Genomic DNA, 18,356 nt, shown 5'->3' with positions numbered 1-18,356 from the left:
GTCAGTGTGGTCACCCTACAATGAAAGCTACACCTGAGTTACAAATGCAGGATAGGGCCCTTCATCACAAACAGGCCCAAGGGCTCTCAGGAAAAGTGCTCAAGGATGAAAGGCCTCATGGCTGTTGGAGGGTGCGGATCCCTTCCAGAGACCTGCTCAGTGGCCTCACTTACCACGGAAGTCAATGGAGAGCCAGGCTTTAAAGAGCGATGGTGTAGCCATGGCACACGGTGCTTTCAGACTGCTAGGCCATTACAGTAGTACAGCACCAAAATGGCTGAGGGCTGGGCGGGGCCACAACGTCAGTAACAGTGATACCACCAGCAGTAAGTACCTCAATGTTGACAACTAGCATACAGCGACCTTTTATTTTCCTTCACATTTAGTAATTACATTCTGTGCCCACAGCTCTACGTTTGTATTTCTTTGTCTTCTCCCCTTTGGAGGAAACTAACCCGATTGCATTCTGTTCAGAATGGTGGGCTAATAATATTTGCCAAAATGCTATTATTCTTCATTAGCAGTCTCTTGAGGCCAAATCAGTCATTTTGCAGCTACAGAAAGCCAGCGCCAGCATACTAATGGGAAAATTGGCAAGTAAATTAACTGGAGTAATTACTGCTGTTTCCTAGCTCTCTGCAATCGTTTCTTATGACATTCTGATAGATCAGCAGGTTGTCCTTCCACATGTATTTTATTCCAGGATCCTAAGATGAAGCTTGAGAGATGCTTAGTCTCTATACTAGGGGTTGGCAACCATTCCGAAATTTGGCAGGGGCTGGTGTGCCGAAATTTGACCTTTTGACTCCTGTGTATGGTCCTGGTGCTGGGATGAGAAAGATGGAAAAATACGAAATACCCCACAATGCACAAGCCCTTGCTAAGAGCTGCAGTCGGGTGCAGGAAGTTGTGTGGGTTCTCTGCCCTAGCGGCCGTGTCACCTATCAAGCACTAGATGAAGCAACTGACATTTTCGCTGTGTGCTGATAGCCGTCTGGATCTTGCCACAGGAGATGTAGTAATCTCAAGGATACGTCTGCTATCCAGTCAAATTATGAGGTGAGTGGCCCTGAAGGGGAGTATGAAGTGGTTAAAACTGAAGCCAGAAAGCTTTATTTATATCAGTATGTCCACACTTACCCATTTTGGCCTACTGAAGTCAGTGTGACCAGTTCCATAAATCTGAGTTGCGTGGTAGACTTACTTAGTTCCAGTACCCTGTGAATTAAGTGTCAGATGTGTCTTTTAAGCCTTGCTGCATCACCAGGCCATCACATGGAGTATGTTGGCCCAATATTGTAAAAGGGTAAATTAGACGACCTAGGTAATTACAGGCCTGTCCGTCTGACATTGATCCTAGGCAAGATAATGGAGCATCTACTATAGGGACTTGATTAATAAAGAATTACAGGAGGGTAGGATAATAAATGCCAATCAATATGAGTTTATGGAAAATAGATCCTGTCAAACGAACTTGATATATTTTTATGAGATTACAGGTTTAGTTCAGAAAGGTAATTGTGCTGATGTAATAGACTTAGACTTTTGTAAGGTCTCTGACTTGATAACGTGTGACATTTTCATTTAAAGGGAGAGATCTTCAAATTAACCTGGCACACACAATGGATTAAAAGCCAGCTAACTGGATGGCCTCAAAATGTAAATGGAGAATTACCATACACAGGGATTGCCTGGCAGGGGTGACCACCACACTACAACCTCATACTGGCATATAAAGGGTTAACAGAATCCTGAGGGCCTAATTAGCCCACTAGGCTACAGCTGGTGGGGACAGGTTTCATAGAGACCGGCCTGAAGCCAATCGGGGAAGACTTTGGAGTCAGGAGGTTGCTGGAGGACTGAGAAGATGCCACCTAAGGAGGCAGAGCTTCAGGGTAGCAGTGGTAGCATCTACAGCCCCCTGAGAGCCGCTGATGAACAGGAAAAGTGGGGAGCAGCCCACAGATTGAGTCACCCATAGAGCAAGCCTGCTTGCCTGGTTATCATCCTCTCTCCTGTGGGCAGGGTGTGTTTATTATGCTGCATTTGTACTAGAGTATTTTGGCAGTCATGTGAGGAACCTACAAGCCGCGTCCTGTACGATGAGCTCCAGCAAGTTAGCGCCCTCCTGTTTGTGGCCTTTGGCATAGCTCAGCGGCTGGCTGAGTGCCCTCTCTAAACTTAACAGCTACACCAGAGAGAGCGTGCAAATGACCACCACCAAACCGGCTCAGGCCAGAAATAGCAGACGTAAGGCTACGCCAGTTATGTTCATAGAGATTAATGATGCCAGCCTGTAGAATAGGGGTACCTGGATATGATGGGAGTGAAGAAATGGAGAGTGGGCATGCAATGCTTGGGCTCTTTTAAAGGAGCAAACCCTCATGTTTAGTTAGTTCTTAGGTTCTTAATTAGTTCCTCCTGAGCTTTCTATAGCTTTCCAGCTCCCTCACTGCACCTCAATTCTTCATCTGCTGCTCAAACCTGGACCTTTGGCCTCTTTGGTGTGTCAGCAGTGAGGCTGGGCCTTTGGTCTGTTGCCACCAGGTCACCAAGGGAGGGTGTGAGTATGGTAATCCAGGAAGCTTTATAGTTTAAAAAAAAAAAAGGTGCTTCATTTACCTCAAATGGTGATATTTCTTCTGTGATGCTGACAAAGACTGTTATTGAGATAAGGGAATTAAGGCTACATTTTTTGCTCTTGGCATAAGTGTCCTTGCCCTCGGGTGTTCTTGCAAAAGCTCCATGTAGCATGATTTTGGGACAAGACCCTTATCATCGTCTAATCAGATTAACTGATGAGCAGATTATATAAACCATCATATTTATGCCCCTAAAGTAGGGCAACAAGTGTAAGCAGCAATCCTTAATGCCTAGCATTGGGCCTCTTCTCCCCCAGCAAGAGGAGTAACAAAAGCCCCAAGATAAAAGAGACAAAGACTGACAAAGAAGGACACAAGATAAGTACAAAGGCCATTAAACTTTGGGGGTTCATCTGTTTGGACTTTTGTTACCATAAAAGAGGACTGAACTTGAAAGATGACCTGGCAGAAGGATGTGGTCAGTCAAACAAGCTGGGGTCCACTGCAGACCCAGAACTGTATGGAGCCTTACACTGAAATAACACCTTCAACATTGTGTCCTAGCAAGAGGGAATGGTCTGACAGTGAGCTGCTCCTGTTGCAATCTGATTTTCACAAGTGTTCCACTCCGCCTAATGTAAATGGGAACTGCAGATACTCAAATCTGGCCCAAAGGACAGATTTTATTTAAAAAATAATTAGGAACCTGTAGCCAGACATGAACCCCCACATTTGGCCTTTTCTTCCTCTCCCCCGCTCCCCCGCCACTGGGAGAGACAGAGAGAGAAACAAGCAGGGGAGACAGGTAGCCTTTGATGTCCTGGGAACGCAGGTGTGCTGTCTCGCCCAGCCTCTCTACTATACACAAAAACCAGACAGTGAATGGGCTAGCTAATGGCCGCCCTTCTGGCTGATCTTGGTGATTGACACGCCTGATCACTTCCCCAGGAAGAACGGGGAACCCCCGCCCATCACCTCCAAAGGTGCCCAATTGTCCACAATTCACAGGTGCAAATTGAGCCTTGCACCTTCCCTGGGAAACCTGGGGTTCAAAACACATTCCTCCTGATTGGCCACTTGAGACCAGGAAGAAGCCTACGTGACAAAAGGGGTATAAAGGAGTTTGGCAGCCCACCCCCCTTTGAGTTTCAATCACCTACACCTGCTGGCCAGGTCTGGAATTAACTCCTGAGACTGGGGACGCCTGGTTCATATCTACTTCTTCCCGAGGGATTGAGAGAAAGATTCTGGGTGACACCGGATCTAGGAGGCAGGGGTAAGAATTACATCTGTATTACACTTCTTTCCTATAGGAATTGAGGGAAAGACTCTGGTTCCACGAGGTCTAAGAGGCAGGCGTGAAAATCACACCTGCAACGTGCCTTTCTTGTGTACACATTAATTGTATTAGTTTAAGCTAGCTAGTTTGTCTAAAACTTTTCTTAAGTTAAATTGTGTTGTTTCCCCTTTAAAAACCACGAGTACTAACTTGTACTTTAATCATTTGTATTAGTTAAATTGTTTCTACCTTTGTATAAATAAAAAGTAACTGTTAAAGCCTCTCTAAGTGTAATTTTCCTCTTGCTGCTGTACCCGAACTAAACACAAACCAAAAAACCCAGCCTTCCCTGGCTGCTTAGCGTAGCTGCTGGTGTGGCATCACCCCCTTTGCCCCACCAGACCTTTAGCTGGCACCTGGGCATCGGCTCACAGTACCTAAAGATCCAGACAAACTCCTTTTAAGTGCCTTGGTGCTTTTGAAAATCCCAGTATGTGCTTGTATGCAGTGCTTTTTTGTGTTAGGGAGAGGTGCTGGTACTCAGCCAACTCCCACCCCCAACCTCCAGCCAATCCCATGGCTGGGGCTGCCAAGGTGCCAGTATTCAGTACTGGCAAGTACCAGCACAAAAAAAGCACTGCTTATATGTATCATTAGATACCCACATACCTTTAAAAATCTGGCCTGAAGTGTTTGAGGTTGTGTAAAGCCAAAGCACGTAGACATCAAAGCCCAACTTGAAAACACTGGCTTTTGGTCACCCTGTGCCTCAGTTTCCCAGTCATTTTAAATGAAGATAATTAAAAAAAATTTAAGCTGCTTTGAGATTAACTGATGAAAAGGTAAAACCCTTATTACCACCAATGTTTTGAGATGCTTCAGAAGGAGAGCAGATTCCCTCAACTTCCTGCACCAAGAGCAGCTAACTCCTGCTAGTTGATGGCTATCCTTCCCGTCCTTCATTTGCTGGTCCAAAAGTTGCAACAGGTGAGACCTGCTGGAACTTTTGATCTTGCAAATTGTTGTTTGTGGACTCGGGGAGCAGGGGTGTCCATTCAGACAGAGCATCTTGCAAGATCAAGGCCTAAGATAACCCAGTGGTGAGTGCTGTAGAAAATCCAAAAAGAGGGAGAATCAGGTTTCATTTGGTGCATTTCTTGGATGTTACAACTCTGAGAGCTCTCCACTTGTCCATAGATTCTTCTAGCAAGAATTAGGTGTATAACTGGATTCTTTTGACTCCTTAGCTGGTTATTAGGCTGAAATGCACCCATGGCTTGTGCCGAAGGCTAGCAAGGACTCCTCAAACATTTGGGGTGTATAAAGCTTTAACCGCACCTAAGGACTGCTGTAATTTTAATGTGCAAACAGATTGTTGCTGGGCGCGGTCAAGCACTAACACTGGGGCTTTATTTCTGCACCTGACTGTAGAGGCCAACTTACATTGTTGATGTTTGTAAGGAGTCACGCGGCTCTCCTGCTGGTCACACGCAGAACTACTCTGGCTCTCAGCAGGGCACTCTCTTCTGGCTGGTGTCTCATCTCGCATGACTTCACTCCCTCCACCCTCTGGCTTTGGACTCATGTCATCCCCAGGACCACAGCCTCCTCCTCAGGATGGTGTCTTCCTGCGGTGTCCACTACTCTGGTCTCACAACTCCTTCTGGGAATATCAGCAGTCCTCAGTATCACACCTGCCCCTGTGGCCAACTACAGCCAAGGCCTAGCCCCTCACCTCAGGGCAAGCTGCAGTCTGTCAAAGCCACACTCCAATTGGCAAGGTGCAATGCCATGGGAAGAGTAGGGATCCGACTTCAGCCCAAGGACCCTATGGCAGTAGCCTTGTCCTGCCCTCCTCCTCTCCCTTCCACTGCCGCTTCCCCACCACCCCTTGCACCTTGACTGGTTAGGGCCCAGCTGCCTATTGCTCTCTGGAGCAGCTCTTTATAAACAGGGCTGCCCCAGCAAACCACCTTCCGATTGCCTTACAAGAAGCCTTTTCCTCAGTGGCTGGGGCTCTGCACTAGGTCACGATCCCGGACCTGGGGAGCCCTGGGTTCAAGTCTCTGCTCTGTCACCTGGTCCATCTGGGGGGGGCCTGGGGCAACCCTACCCCAAGACCTGGAGCAACCACACCCAATGACTTGCCCCACTTCTGTGCCCCCCTCCCCCAGCAAGGGGGTTGGAGGATTACCTGGGGCTAGGAGTTGTGTATGGCAGCAGCTGGGGGGGTCACTTCCCCTGCCCCACTCACGAGGTGGGTGGTGGGCATGGCAGACTGCTCTGCTCTGATGCCCTCCTGGCGTGCTGTGGAGAAGCTAGGTGCTTCTGCAGCCAGTGCTGTGTGCAACCCCTGGCCTGGCCCTGGCCGCAGGTAATCTTCCCTCCTCCTGTTCACAACAGCTGGGGTGGCTGCTGTGACAGCTCCCACCTCATCCTACGGACCAGACTGCTCTGTCACAGATGCCCTGTGAGAGTTTCTCTCTGCCTCTGCTCCCCAGCTGTAGAATGCCTCCCTGGGCTGCTCTGAGGCACTCTGATACTGTACCCCCCTGGCTACCCAGCTAGCAGAGGGGATATGGAATCTCTCTGGAGAAACAAGAGGGCAGCAGTCATTCAGCAGTGGGGTGACCTCCCCTGCAATTAGGGGCTCCAACTCTTCCTCACACTCCTGCCAGTGGGGCGGGGGTGTGTATGTGTGTTCCTGATTGATTCACTCCTGTGATGGCCTGGATGCAGAAGGCTCCCTCTTGCTGCCATTCTCCATGTCACCCTCCTGTTGAGGGGTCTCTCCTCTGTTACCCAGATCCCCACCTTGTCCCTCAGCGTGAGGCACAGGGGAGATGTGGAAAGGATTTGGAAAATGTGGCAGAGTTCGGATATTAGAGGCTTGAGTAAATGGACCCATACTGAGTGAAGGGAGGACTCAGTTCTGGAAATGAAGCATGGATGAAATTTCCCGTCTCTCCTCTCATCACCCTGAAAACCATTACGGGTGTTGGAAACGGGCCTTGCGTTCAGAAAGGTCATTTATTTGTAATGAAGAAAGAAGATATTCCACCCCAGAAGCAAAATAGGATAGCTCCCATGTGTGGATGTGACTACAGCAGTCAGCAGGAACAGTCAGTCTGTTGAGCTTCGTGCATTGAAGGTGGCTGTGCCACAGAGATAAAGCCCTGGTTTTCCCAGGGTTCAAGCCCTGCCTTGGGCAAAGGCTTCGTTGCTATGAACAAACTGTTACTGTTTTGGCTCATCTTAATTATTCGACTCGCCCACAAAGAGACAGAGTCAAATGGATAGAAAGTTGCTCTGGAAAGCCACACTCCAAGCGTGGCCCTCAGGGCTGCCAGCAGCACCGAGGCAAAGAGTCACAAATGTCCAGTTCCTCACCCGGATGCGAGGAACATCCATCACCGTTGCAATCAGTGAGGCTAAAGCTGTGGCCGGGAAGTTAAACGTGCGGGGTTTAAGCCGGCCTCTCAGGCGCTGAGCTCAGCCTAAGCCTTTGGGTGGGGGCCGATTTCCCCACAGCTCTGGCTCTGGCACCTTCTCTGAGCAGCAGCTGCTGGAAGCGTTGTTACAGCAGGGCCAGTGGCAGCTGCCCCTGTTGTCCCAAGAATGGGCCCTGGAGGAGAATACCTCGAGGGCCTGGCAGGGAGGCAGAGGGGGTCTGCTCCCCTGTCACAGCAGTGGGGGGAGGCCAGTGACCCACTGCCCAGCTCCCCGCCTGCTCCAGCACCCAGCTCCCCACCTGCCGCCTCCTGCTTCCCGCGAGGGGGGGGGGGCACATAAAACACCCGGCCCCAGGGCCCCCACCTCCCGCTGCCGTGGCCCAGCAGAGCGCAGCAGGCTGCCCCATAGCTCCGGCTGCGCGTGTGGGGGGACCCCACTGACACCCTGTCTCAGCCCCCGAGCCAGGCTGGGCGGGCGGGCGGAGCCACGAGGTGCCCTGGGCCGGCTGGGGAGCGAGACTTGCTCCGGGCCCCGGGCGCCGAGCGCCATCGAACCGCCCCCGCCCTCGCCCGGCTCTGACCCAGTCCGGCCGCTCCGACGTGGGGGCGGCTTCGCCCGGCTGCTCCACCCCCGCTCGCCTGCAGGCAGCGCCGCGGCGCCGCGCCCGGCTCCCCAGCCGCTGCCGTCGGGGCGCGGCCACTCCCGTCCCGCAGAGCCGGCCCCGCGCTTGGGCGCCCCCGGCAGGAGCCGCCCTGCGCTGCGCGCCTGGGGCAGGGCTGAGCCGGCTCGGGCGGGCTGCTTGGCCGCCGTCCCTGCGGCAGGGGGCGGAGGAGCGAGGAGGGCTGAGGTCACGGCTCCCCTGAGCCCTGCGCCGGGATTTCAGCCCCGCCGGCCCAGCCCGCCGCGCACACCGCCGAGCCGCGGCCCATGGCGGAGCTCGCCGCCCACGCGGACGCCAAGCGGGCCCTGGACGGCGGCCCCGAGCCCAGCCAGCAGGATGAGCCGCCGCGGGCCGAGCCCCGGCCCAAGAACTACCTGGCGCTCAGCATCTTCTCCTGCTTCTGCCCCGCCTACCCCATCAACATCGTGGCCTTCGTCTTCTCCATCATGGTGAGTGGCCGGCGGAGACCCCTGCGCTGCGCTGCCCGGGGAGAGCCGGCCCGGCCCTGCTTGGCCCGCAGCCGGACTCTCGCTCCAGAGCCCCCCGCCCGGGCGTCGGAGAGCTGGGTTGTCCCGTCCCGTCCGGTCCCGTCCCGGGGAGCTCCCTCCTCCCGCTCCCCGGGCGTGTGCGCCTTTCCCCCCTCGGCGCCTTGCGCGGAGAGGGTTTCGGAGGCTCCCCGCTGCCGCAGGCACAGGGCGGCGCCTGGACTCCCCAGCCCAGCTCACTGCAGACTTTGCAGCGGGCCCCAGAGGCGGTGCAAGGGCCTGTTCCAGCTGCCGGCGGCTCCTCCGTTTTGGCCCGGACCCGCCGTTCATAAGTAGAGGCGATTCCCCAGCCAGCGGCTGTGCTGCCCGCGCTCAGCCCGCCCGGCAAAGTGTGTCGGGGGGTGAACTTCTTCTGCCCTTTCCCCTGCCCCCAGCGCTGCAAAAACTCAGGGACGACCTGGACCGACTCGAGCTTTGCTCTGACATATTCCCTGCCACGGTGCCGCTTTACAACAGCTGCAGGGGGCAAAGCAGGTCACACACCTGTGTGACCTCAGTGTAAGCCACCTCCGAGCCAAAGAGTACAGCCGGTGTGCGCCTGCACCCGAGAGCCACAGGACAGGACAGTCTTTCCTTTCCATTGAAATACTCCCCCGTACCCAGCCTGATAGGGATGCGCCTGGCCATGAGGAGTGTGTGGGATAAAATACAGCAAAAACTTCCTTCCCCGTCTCACCTGCGCAGCTCTCTGGCTTGTGAGTGGAGCCACACTTTCTCTCCTGCACTCCCATCTCCGTGGGTTTGGTGGAATGCCACTTGTGGCAGGCCTAGGTGAGAGGGGAAGCAGTAATCTCTCTGGTGGCTAGGGCCAGTCCTCTGGAGGACTTGGCAGGTCGGGACAGAGAGCTTGCACTGGACTCAAGATTCACTGGGGAGCCAAGGAGGCTGAGAGCAAAAGGCATTTTTGTGGGCACCTGGGTTCGTAAGGAGAAGGGCTGTTTTGTGGTACTTGGAGCATTTTGGGGGATGTGGTTTCATTTCTAGATAGAAGTCGTAGTGTACCAGCTTCGGGGGGTCAAAATGCATATGTAACCACACACCTGCTGGGTGTGGTTTACTGTCCCATATGGTGGCTCTTAGCCCACTTACAGAGAGGCAGAGTGAGTCTCCTGTACAGCCTTAGCTCAAGCAGGAGAGGCTCAGGCACTAAGCTTCAGGGGTCTCAGGTTTAGTTTCACCTGTTGGCATCACATCTGAATCTCTGCAGCCTGACTTGTGTCTGATAGGAAGGGAGATGCATCTTTGGGCCAGTCACAGGTGGAAGTGGGTGGCCTTGCCACCATGCTTTTTGGGCAGCCGTTGGTAACGAAGAGGCCAGAAGGACTCCAAGGCTGCTGCCTTACTTGACAATGTGAGGGCAGATGTACTTTGTAGTGGAGATGGTGTACCAATGTCAGGTTCTTCCAAGTGATCCTCCTGTCCTACCACCATCCTTGCATTCCTACCTGGGGTTAGACTTTACCCAGCTGCTTTGTTTCCAGACGCTGATATCAGCAACACCACAAGGAAACTGGTTTATGGTGCTGCTCACATGTGATAGAAAGTTGGTGGAAATTTGCAGATGCTTGAGGAAGCGACGAAATGTTCAGTTCTGAAGCAGTTTCTTTCTTCAGTTTTGTTGGCAACCCTAGTAAACATACAGTCCTGAGTCAGTCGGGTACCTGAGCACAAACAGGCCCACCAGTGTCAACAGCACTTTTGTTGGTTTCAGTGTTAGGTATGTGTTTAAGAGCCTTATTGAGTCAAAACCATGAAGGAAATAAGAGTGCCAGTGTTGCAACATCACGTTCCCCTGCCAGATACATGAGATCTGAAACTCTTAGCAGACATAAAACAGAGGCCAATGATTCAAATAAAGTCTTCTGTGTTCTGTTATATCGGTCACAAAGTTTTACTCCAATTGACTTTGTTAAACCAACTAATTCAGTATTGCAGCCATTTCCTCTAGCATATCTTTGTATATGATAATGACCGTGGCAAAGCAGCATTCTGACTGGCAAAGGAACAGCTGTGTTTTCTGTTCAGCGGGTCAAACTGAATAGACATGTGATTTTTTTCTTTTAGCTGTAATGCAAAGCAGTAATAACTTAAAATTTTGGCTATAATGCATGAAAATTAATGCACTGAGGACACTGAGACACAAAGGGCTGATCCTGAAAACCCTTACTTTTGCGACCCTTATGAAAACTTACAAGTCCCTTAGCAACGCAAGACACCCTCTTACTGTGGGGCTACGTGGGTAAACCTTAGCTAGTTATTATCATTAATATATATGTGATCAGTAAACTATAAATATGTATTTAATGGAACTGAAAGGACGTGTTGTACATTGCATCTCCTTTTGCCAGTGAGGCTGTAAACCTTAGTAAATATGTATATCTCTTTTTACACAGGGACTCAAAATACCTTCATCTAAAACTAATCAGAAATCACATTTTGATTGTTAAATTTGATAATTAGTTAAAACAGATTTTCTAAGGTGGTCTTAAGCACCAAGAGGTGAAAGGCATTTGCTGTAGTCATATTACACAAGGTAGATATTTTCTTTGTTTTTGACATATCCATAATCTCCTTCTTGACTTATGAAGACCAAGCTATGATGCTATGCAATGCCCTTTATGTCTATGGATGTTCTGGGTATTAAATATAAAATAATAATTCACTGTGTTGATTCATGAACATCTGTTTGCCATAAACTCACATAGTACATTCGCTAAAGTCAGAGGGTCTGACTCTGCTAACAGTTGGATGTGGTTTATTGACTCCCATGGTGATCTTCACAGCATGCTTAACCCTGTATGGAGATGCCCTCAGCCATGTACCAGTTTAAGATCAAGAAGGCTTTCATTGACAGGCTCACATTTCTCCATGGGCGATGTAAAGACAGTTGTCGGAAGGGCACTTCCTGAAAGCTGAACGGTCCTTGCAACTTTTAACCACCCACTCCCTGGAGGGGAAAAAAGCCCTTTAATACTGTGTGAAAATCCTTTGTTGTCACATCACCACTGGCCAGAACCTCTAATTTTTTTTACAAAGATGACCTGCCCTGACCATACTGCATTTGACAGAGCCCCACAGAGCTTCAGCTCCCAAAACCACCCCGCCCAACCAGACGCCACGTTCTGCATTGGAACCCTTTGTGCTCACACTGTCACCTCTCCTGATAGTCATCTCCTACACCTCACAAAAGCTTCTCAGAATCCCATGTGGTGTGTTAACATTTTTTTCCACAGAAACCCACCTATACACATTGCAGAGATAATCAAATAATGTGCTATTTCAGAAAAGGCTTCAGAATAGCTATAGTAAACGATACATACAATGTACACTCATTTCCAGGATCCATAACAGGCCTGATCCTGATCCTGTTGAAACCAATGTTCATTCACTCTGAAGCACCTGGCCTCAGCCACTGTTGGAAGACAGGATACTGGGCTAGATGGACCTTTGGTCTGACCTAGTATGGCCATTCTTATGTTAACCACAAAGCTCCCACTAACTTCTAGAGGAGCGGGTATGTTCCCCATTACTCCGGTATCTATTTGTCTTGTTTTTCCAGCATGCTTCTCTGATGCTGACAACCAAAATGATTCTGTGCCAAAGATATCAGCTAACTTACTGGCAGGACCAAATGACAGATTTATTCTCTATTTTCTGCTGTTTCACATGTTATTCCCTATACAGTTAATGCACTATAATAGATTCCTGTTCCTTTTTTCCTCCATTGCTTTTGCTGACCTGTTCTCTTCCCGCCCCTTTTCATCACCGGGGGCTCCAGCCTTATCCATTTTACATCTTATTTCCTTGAGTATTTCTGAATGGTCCTTTCCACTCCGCTTAAGTATTTTTTCTCCTCCTGATTCCTTGCCTCCTGTATAGAATTCATTGCTACACAGTCTCAATGTGTCCCAGAGAAGGCACTTGTGGTACTATAGTGTTGGTGTTGCTGTCTATGGGTAAGCTGTAAGTGTAAAACTAAAGATCCGAGGTCATTAAAGATTATTTGATGCTGTTTTGTGTAAGTAGAAGAGTTTACTACAAGGTCCAGGCCAAGCTTCATACTGGGTGACTACCTTCTCCCTGCCTGTATTCCTCTGCAATACTGTTTGGATATTGTATTCTTCTTTCCCTTGTGCTTAAAGCTATTGTGTCATGGCGTTGTGCAGTGTTAAACTGCTGACATGTTCCACCCCATGTTTAGCTATTTTATAATGCTGGATGAAGTGAGTTCTGTGTATTCTTTATCAGCCTCTTAGAGGTATTAGGTTTTCAATTAGTTGGTGTGTGGGAGCTCCTTGGATGAAAGGCTCCACAGAATTGGAAAGTTCGCGAGTATCTCCCTCCTCAGCTTTCTACCTTGCTGTTCTCTGTACACTTGAGCTTGGACCAGATTCTGCACCTCTTCTTTTAGAGACCTGTCCTGAAGACAATCACCTGGTCCAAAGGCGCGGTTACTAACCTTGTGCCTGCATCTGTTCCCATTGTAATCACTTGTGAGCCACCTGTTGGCTTCAGCAGGTTCATAGTCCATGGCTGGTAACTCCTCTTCAGCTCTTTTGTTTTAGTGGCCAGTGAGGCAACACAGTGCCCTCTGTGTCGTTTCATGTTTGCAGTGGCATCTCAAGACCGACTGCTCATCAGCTTGGAGTTTGTAAGATCGGTCAGAAGAGACCATCATGATCCTCTGGTTTGACCTCCAGCACCTTGCAGGCTGCAGAGTCCTGTGCCCCCTCCGCTCTTTTAATAGACCCATCACCTCTGGCTGCATTACTGATGTCCTCAAGTCACGATTTAAAGACTGCTCGCTGTCCTGGCTCTCTGCCGGGAGCTGGTAGTATTAATTGGACAGGATGCACCCTTCAAACAGGCTTGGAAGGTTTACTTGGGAACACCAAAAGGACATTTTGTTTAAAAAGTAGCTAATAGCTAATTATGCACCAGGGTGTCTAGAGCAGGGGTGTGCAAGCCACGGTTCTTTGAGCTAAGAAATGTGGCTCCTGCTCAGAGCTGTGTGCCAGGAGTGGTTACCACTGCTGTGTGCACACAGCCTGCCCCAGCGCTTGGAGGAAGAAGTGCATGGCGGCAGTTCCAGTGAGTCGCCAGCGTTGAGGCTGGGAGTGCCTGGCTCTGGGGGATTAGATTAGAGCGGTGGGAGTTGGGAATGCCTAGCTCTGGGGGATGGGGAGGGCAGGGAGGCTGGAGGTGCCTGGAAGGGGATTAGGTCAGAGTGGGGGTGGGGTGCCTGGCTCTGGGGGAGGGGGAAGGCATTGAGCCCCATATTATCTATTTATTTTTCTCTCTCTCTCGTTCGCTCTCTCACTCTCTATGTATTATATATCTGTGTATACATAGCTATATAAAATAAATATATAATACGTGGCTCTTGGCACTCTATCCCCAGCTATTTTGGCTCTTAGTTGCTACCTGGTTGGCCACCCCTGGTCTAGAGCCTTGTAGAGGTGGCGTGGGAGGGTTGCTACTTTAATTTATCTAAATAACTAGCAATGCTTAGGAGCTGTACAGAGGCACCTCTGCTCCTGCTGCTTGCAATATCCACCAGAGATGTTTTTCTTAAACAATATTGTCAGTCCATCCCTGTGTAAGAGTAAGAGTAGCTTACTAATCCCAGTGTGCACTGCCCCACTGGCTAATATGGAACAAGATGGAAAGAAGAAGCCAGCTCTCCTCTCCCTTCTGGGTCCTCTCTGCGCCTTCCCTGTCCATTCGTTGATGGTAGGTAGCACTGGGCCGGTATGTCTTGCTCCCTCCTCTCAGCCAGGAGTCACCATCTGAGCAGGAAGCACAAGGAGTCTTGTTTTCCTGCAAAGCCAGAGAAGGGCTCTGATGATCTGGCCTAAAGGGAGCACAGACTGTGAGTCAGCTGAGGCTGCTAAGTGTAGCAGGGAGGCTGACTTCTACGGCATTTGCCATCTGTAAAATGCTGAAGGTTCTCTAGTGCATTTTATTTGGCAAGGATCAGGTAGATTTCAGTCTAAGGCCGTGACGTCCAATGCGTTCGCCATGTGCCACAAGTGGCGAACAGGACATGGTAGTGTGGTGAATATGGCTCTCGAGCCACATGCAGCACTTGGAGCCTTTAAATGTGGCTCAGAGCCGCACACTTGGAGTGCCTTCCACCCGCTCCGCACATGTGACCCACCGCTTGGTGTGACAAGGAGGTAGCCACAGTGTCGGCTCCTGCAGCTCCATCTCTGGCAGGGCTCATGTGGCTCCAGGCCCTAGCAGCAGCTCTAGTGCGTCTCCAGCATTCAGTTTGCGTGGGGGGCGCCTGTCTCTGGCGGAGGGAGTAGGCATTCCATTAGAGCTGGGCTTGTGCGGTGCTTTGGCGAATATGGAAAGCCAAACCACATGTGTGCCTATCCTTGAGTTTCTATTGGACACTGCTGGCCTAAGGAAGTAGGAGCAAGCGCTGTACACTGGAAATGCTTGAGAATATAAACAACTTAAAATGACGTGAAACCTTAGGGTCCTGTCCCGTTAACTTCTACGCCCGTGAGTGCAGCAGTCATGGAAGAGAAAACTCTTGGGCTATGGCTAGAAAACTGTTGCTGTTTTGGGACGCCAATGTATCCTGAAATAGCAGCTCTGAGGCTAAATGCCGTTCTATTTCAAGTGCAGTATTCCATTTCCGTTACCCCTTGTCACGAGAGGGGTAGCGGACACCTCGAAGTGACCCCTTATTTCGAACTTCAGTGCCGCTTGACAATACTGAGATCCAAAGAAGGTAACTTGAAATACCTTATGCAATTTGCATTGCACAGATTGCATAAGTTATTCCAAGTTACAACTACAGTGTAGCCCTAGCCTTGTTGAATAAATAGATTGAGTAGCCCTGGCCCACACAAGCAGAGCTGCTGAGGCCTCTAATTCATTTGTGACTGCAAAGTGAACAAGAGAGGAGGCATTTGAGAGCTCTCATAGGGAATTAGACTGAAAGTGGCTGCAATTTGCTATTGAAATAAAAACTAAAAGGTTAAATGCAGAGGGACATATTACCCAGGACATTGTGGTTGGCTCTAGAAATAAGATTTGGTTGAGGTCCCCAGCATCTGAAGGGGAGAACTAAGGGCTGACGCAAAGCTCTTTGAAGTCAGTAGAAGGAATGGCATTGATTTCTAGGGGCTTTAGATTTGTGTCTCCTTTCTATCCATTTTATCCTGGAATGATACCTACTTAATGCTGTTTAATGTGAGCTTCTCGCCAGCTTGGCTCTCTTAAATCTTGCCCCGCCGTGCTAATTGCCTTCTCCTCACCCATAGATTTTTTTTTTATTAAAATAACACTATTCAAATGGCATTACTTAAATATGAATTATTTATTCATCCAGCACCCACGCACGTCACCATGAATCTCTCCTTTGTGCTGCAGCATGTAGCTCCCTGCCTTGCCGAAAACTTCACTTCGGCCTGCATCGTGTTCAGCTGGAAATAAGTACCCTGGAAGTAACAAACTACTTTAAGAACAGGATGAAGTTTTCCCCTTCAGAACTGGGGCCTTTCTTGCAAGCAGCTGCCAAAATCCAGCATGGCAACTTTGATGATAATAACCATTGTGTTTTCATCATGATTTGCACTTCTATAGCATCTGCACTTTAAAAGCATGAAGACACTAAGCCTCACCTTTGAGAGGTAAGGAAGTAAACATTATTAGGTTAACACTGCTGATGGATGCAAGACATTAAGTGAATTACCCAAGAGTATTCCCATAGTCATTGGCAGAGTCCAAAATAGAACTCAGCACCCACTACTCCCAGTCCTTTGCACCAACCCTAAAATCTTCCTTTCCATGTAAACCGCTTTTAATTTAGCCTCAGAAGTGTAATTTGAGTGAACCTGAGATTTATTCTGATAATATAAAAGAGTGACAGGTTTAGTTCCTTGTTTCATTTTACCTTCCCTTGTCTTCCCTGCCATCCTTGTAAATAGCATAGTGAGCAAAACTCTGCATCCTCTGCTCATGCAGGTAGTCCTGCAGAAATCATGAAAGTAACTTCTTGAGGAGGTAAGCAAGATTTGGACCGCCATGACATAATAAGAGAGAGACCTCTCAGCGGAGCGCCAAACAAGAGACACCTCTGCTGCTTTAAAGACGGATACACTGGCCATTTCCCTTCTTGGGCACAATAGCCAAGTCTCATGACATATTGCTGCTTTTCTGCCAAAGTGATAATTGAGCTGGTTTGTATTAGTTGAAGGCAAGTTCCCAGCATGGTGTGTCTCACGGGGTGTTTCCAAACATCAGATTTGACTCTTGCTCCTGCAGAAGACAGAGTGGGTTTCCAGCTGTTGTTAGAACTGCTGAGAACATCTGAAGCGGTTGGAAAAATTAAGCCACTCTTGCTGAGTAAACTGAACTTTTTCTATGGGGGCTTTTGAGGCTGCCAGCCAGGGAAGATGTGAACTCACAGGGCTGTGGCTTTAAGGCGCATCTTGCACTGGAGGGCATTACACGTATTGTGGGAACACCCAGATGTGTCGTGACCTGAGGGGGAGAGAAGTGACTAGGGCTTAGGTTGTGGGGAGGAACAGAGTCATGATTATACCCCTGGAGAGTTTGGGGTGTGACTTTTCCCAATGAGCCAGTGCTGCTGGGTAGTGCAAAGGGCTTAGAGATGGGACAGTCTGCCACTTTCTTTCAGGGCTTGGTTCTGTCACCCATGGAAATCAGGACTACCCAGTGCGTAGTGAATGTCCTATCTGATATGAGTAAGATGACTGGATCAGGAACTAAGGGAGCATGAGGGTCTGAATGGCATCCACTCCTCCTACCTATATACAAGGAAGAAGGCCCCACAGAAGAGCTGCTTGGAAACTTTACCGTTGCATGTTTTACTGCTAGAAAACATCAGTTCATTGAAAGTGAAATGTTTCCTGGGGAAGTGGTGATTTAGGCAAAGTTTCATTTTAAAAACCCAGTGCAGCATTCAGCTAATATTTCCAGGATCCGGCTTGATGTTTCTGGAGTGGAATGCTTTGACTTTTCATTGCTTTCTGAATGTATTGTATTTCTTTTAAAAAGTCCAATCGGAATGAAATGTTTGGATTGACACAGCGTGAGAAGAATAGTTCCCCCCCCATACTGTTCTGGCATGAAAAAGAGAAAATGAACTTGCAAAATTTGCCACAAAATGGAGAATCCCCTGCCCACACAGTTGTTTTCCTTACACTCTCACTAGTGCTGATACACCTACACAAGGCCAACCACAGTCTGCTCCATAAAGTCAAATTCCTCATTCCCCTTCCTAGTTGAATTCAGAGGCATTACATCATTGATGAATTTGGCCCCTAAAGTTTGTTCTGTTCACTTACAGAGCATATATGTGTCTGGCAGATGATAGCCCCTAATTATGTTGCTCTGTGTCTGAGGCTGAATGCTGACTGCTGCTAAATTGATCCAAGAGTCAACATTGGGCCCTTGGGGAGCAAAGATTATGCAGTAATATTTGGTATCTTCCCAGTTCTAATTGCACTTCAGTGGTCTGAGAGTCTTTGTATGGAACAGCAGACAAACTACCTAATAAATGTGTTACGGTTCATCATGGAAATGTTTTCTGACACTGTCACATTGACAGGCAAGTTAAAGCTGACTTAAGACCAAGACTACATATCATTTATTTAAATAATTTAAAAACAAAAAATGCAAAAAATGGAAAATTCAAAGTTAAGTTAACCTTAAAAGAAATGCGGACCTTTGAAAATGGTAAATGCCCAGTACATGACCTGGCCTTACCTGTGGTCACCACCATCTTAAGAAAAAGAAAATAAACTTTGAGATGCCTAATCCTCTGGCGGGATAGGGACATCTCATCTCTGACC

The 18,356-nt window shown here is 49.1% G+C and overlaps 1 protein-coding gene across 2 annotated transcripts in view; it reads left to right on the top strand.

The window, feature by feature from the left end:
* Nucleotides 1-7,987: 7,987 nt before the first annotated feature.
* The window catches only part of TMEM233 (transmembrane protein 233), a 29,328-nt gene continuing 18,959 nt past the window's right edge, over nucleotides 7,988-18,356 (top strand). For both annotated transcript variants that reach the window (XR_012648042.1, XM_075012976.1), the window contains exon 1: nucleotides 7,988-8,424. Coding sequence is in view for 1 of the 2 variants with exons in the window: in XM_075012976.1 (XP_074869077.1) it covers nucleotides 8,242-8,424 (183 nt within the window). In the remaining variant the exon portion in view is untranslated. The remainder of the gene's footprint in view (nucleotides 8,425-18,356) is intronic.

Source organism: Carettochelys insculpta, chromosome 18, assembly GCF_033958435.1.
Source record: "Carettochelys insculpta isolate YL-2023 chromosome 18, ASM3395843v1, whole genome shotgun sequence".
Lineage (NCBI taxonomy): Eukaryota > Metazoa > Chordata > Testudines > Carettochelyidae > Carettochelys > Carettochelys insculpta.
The sequence above is the reverse complement of the archived record's forward strand: the minus strand, read 5'-3'. Positions and strand labels throughout refer to the sequence as shown.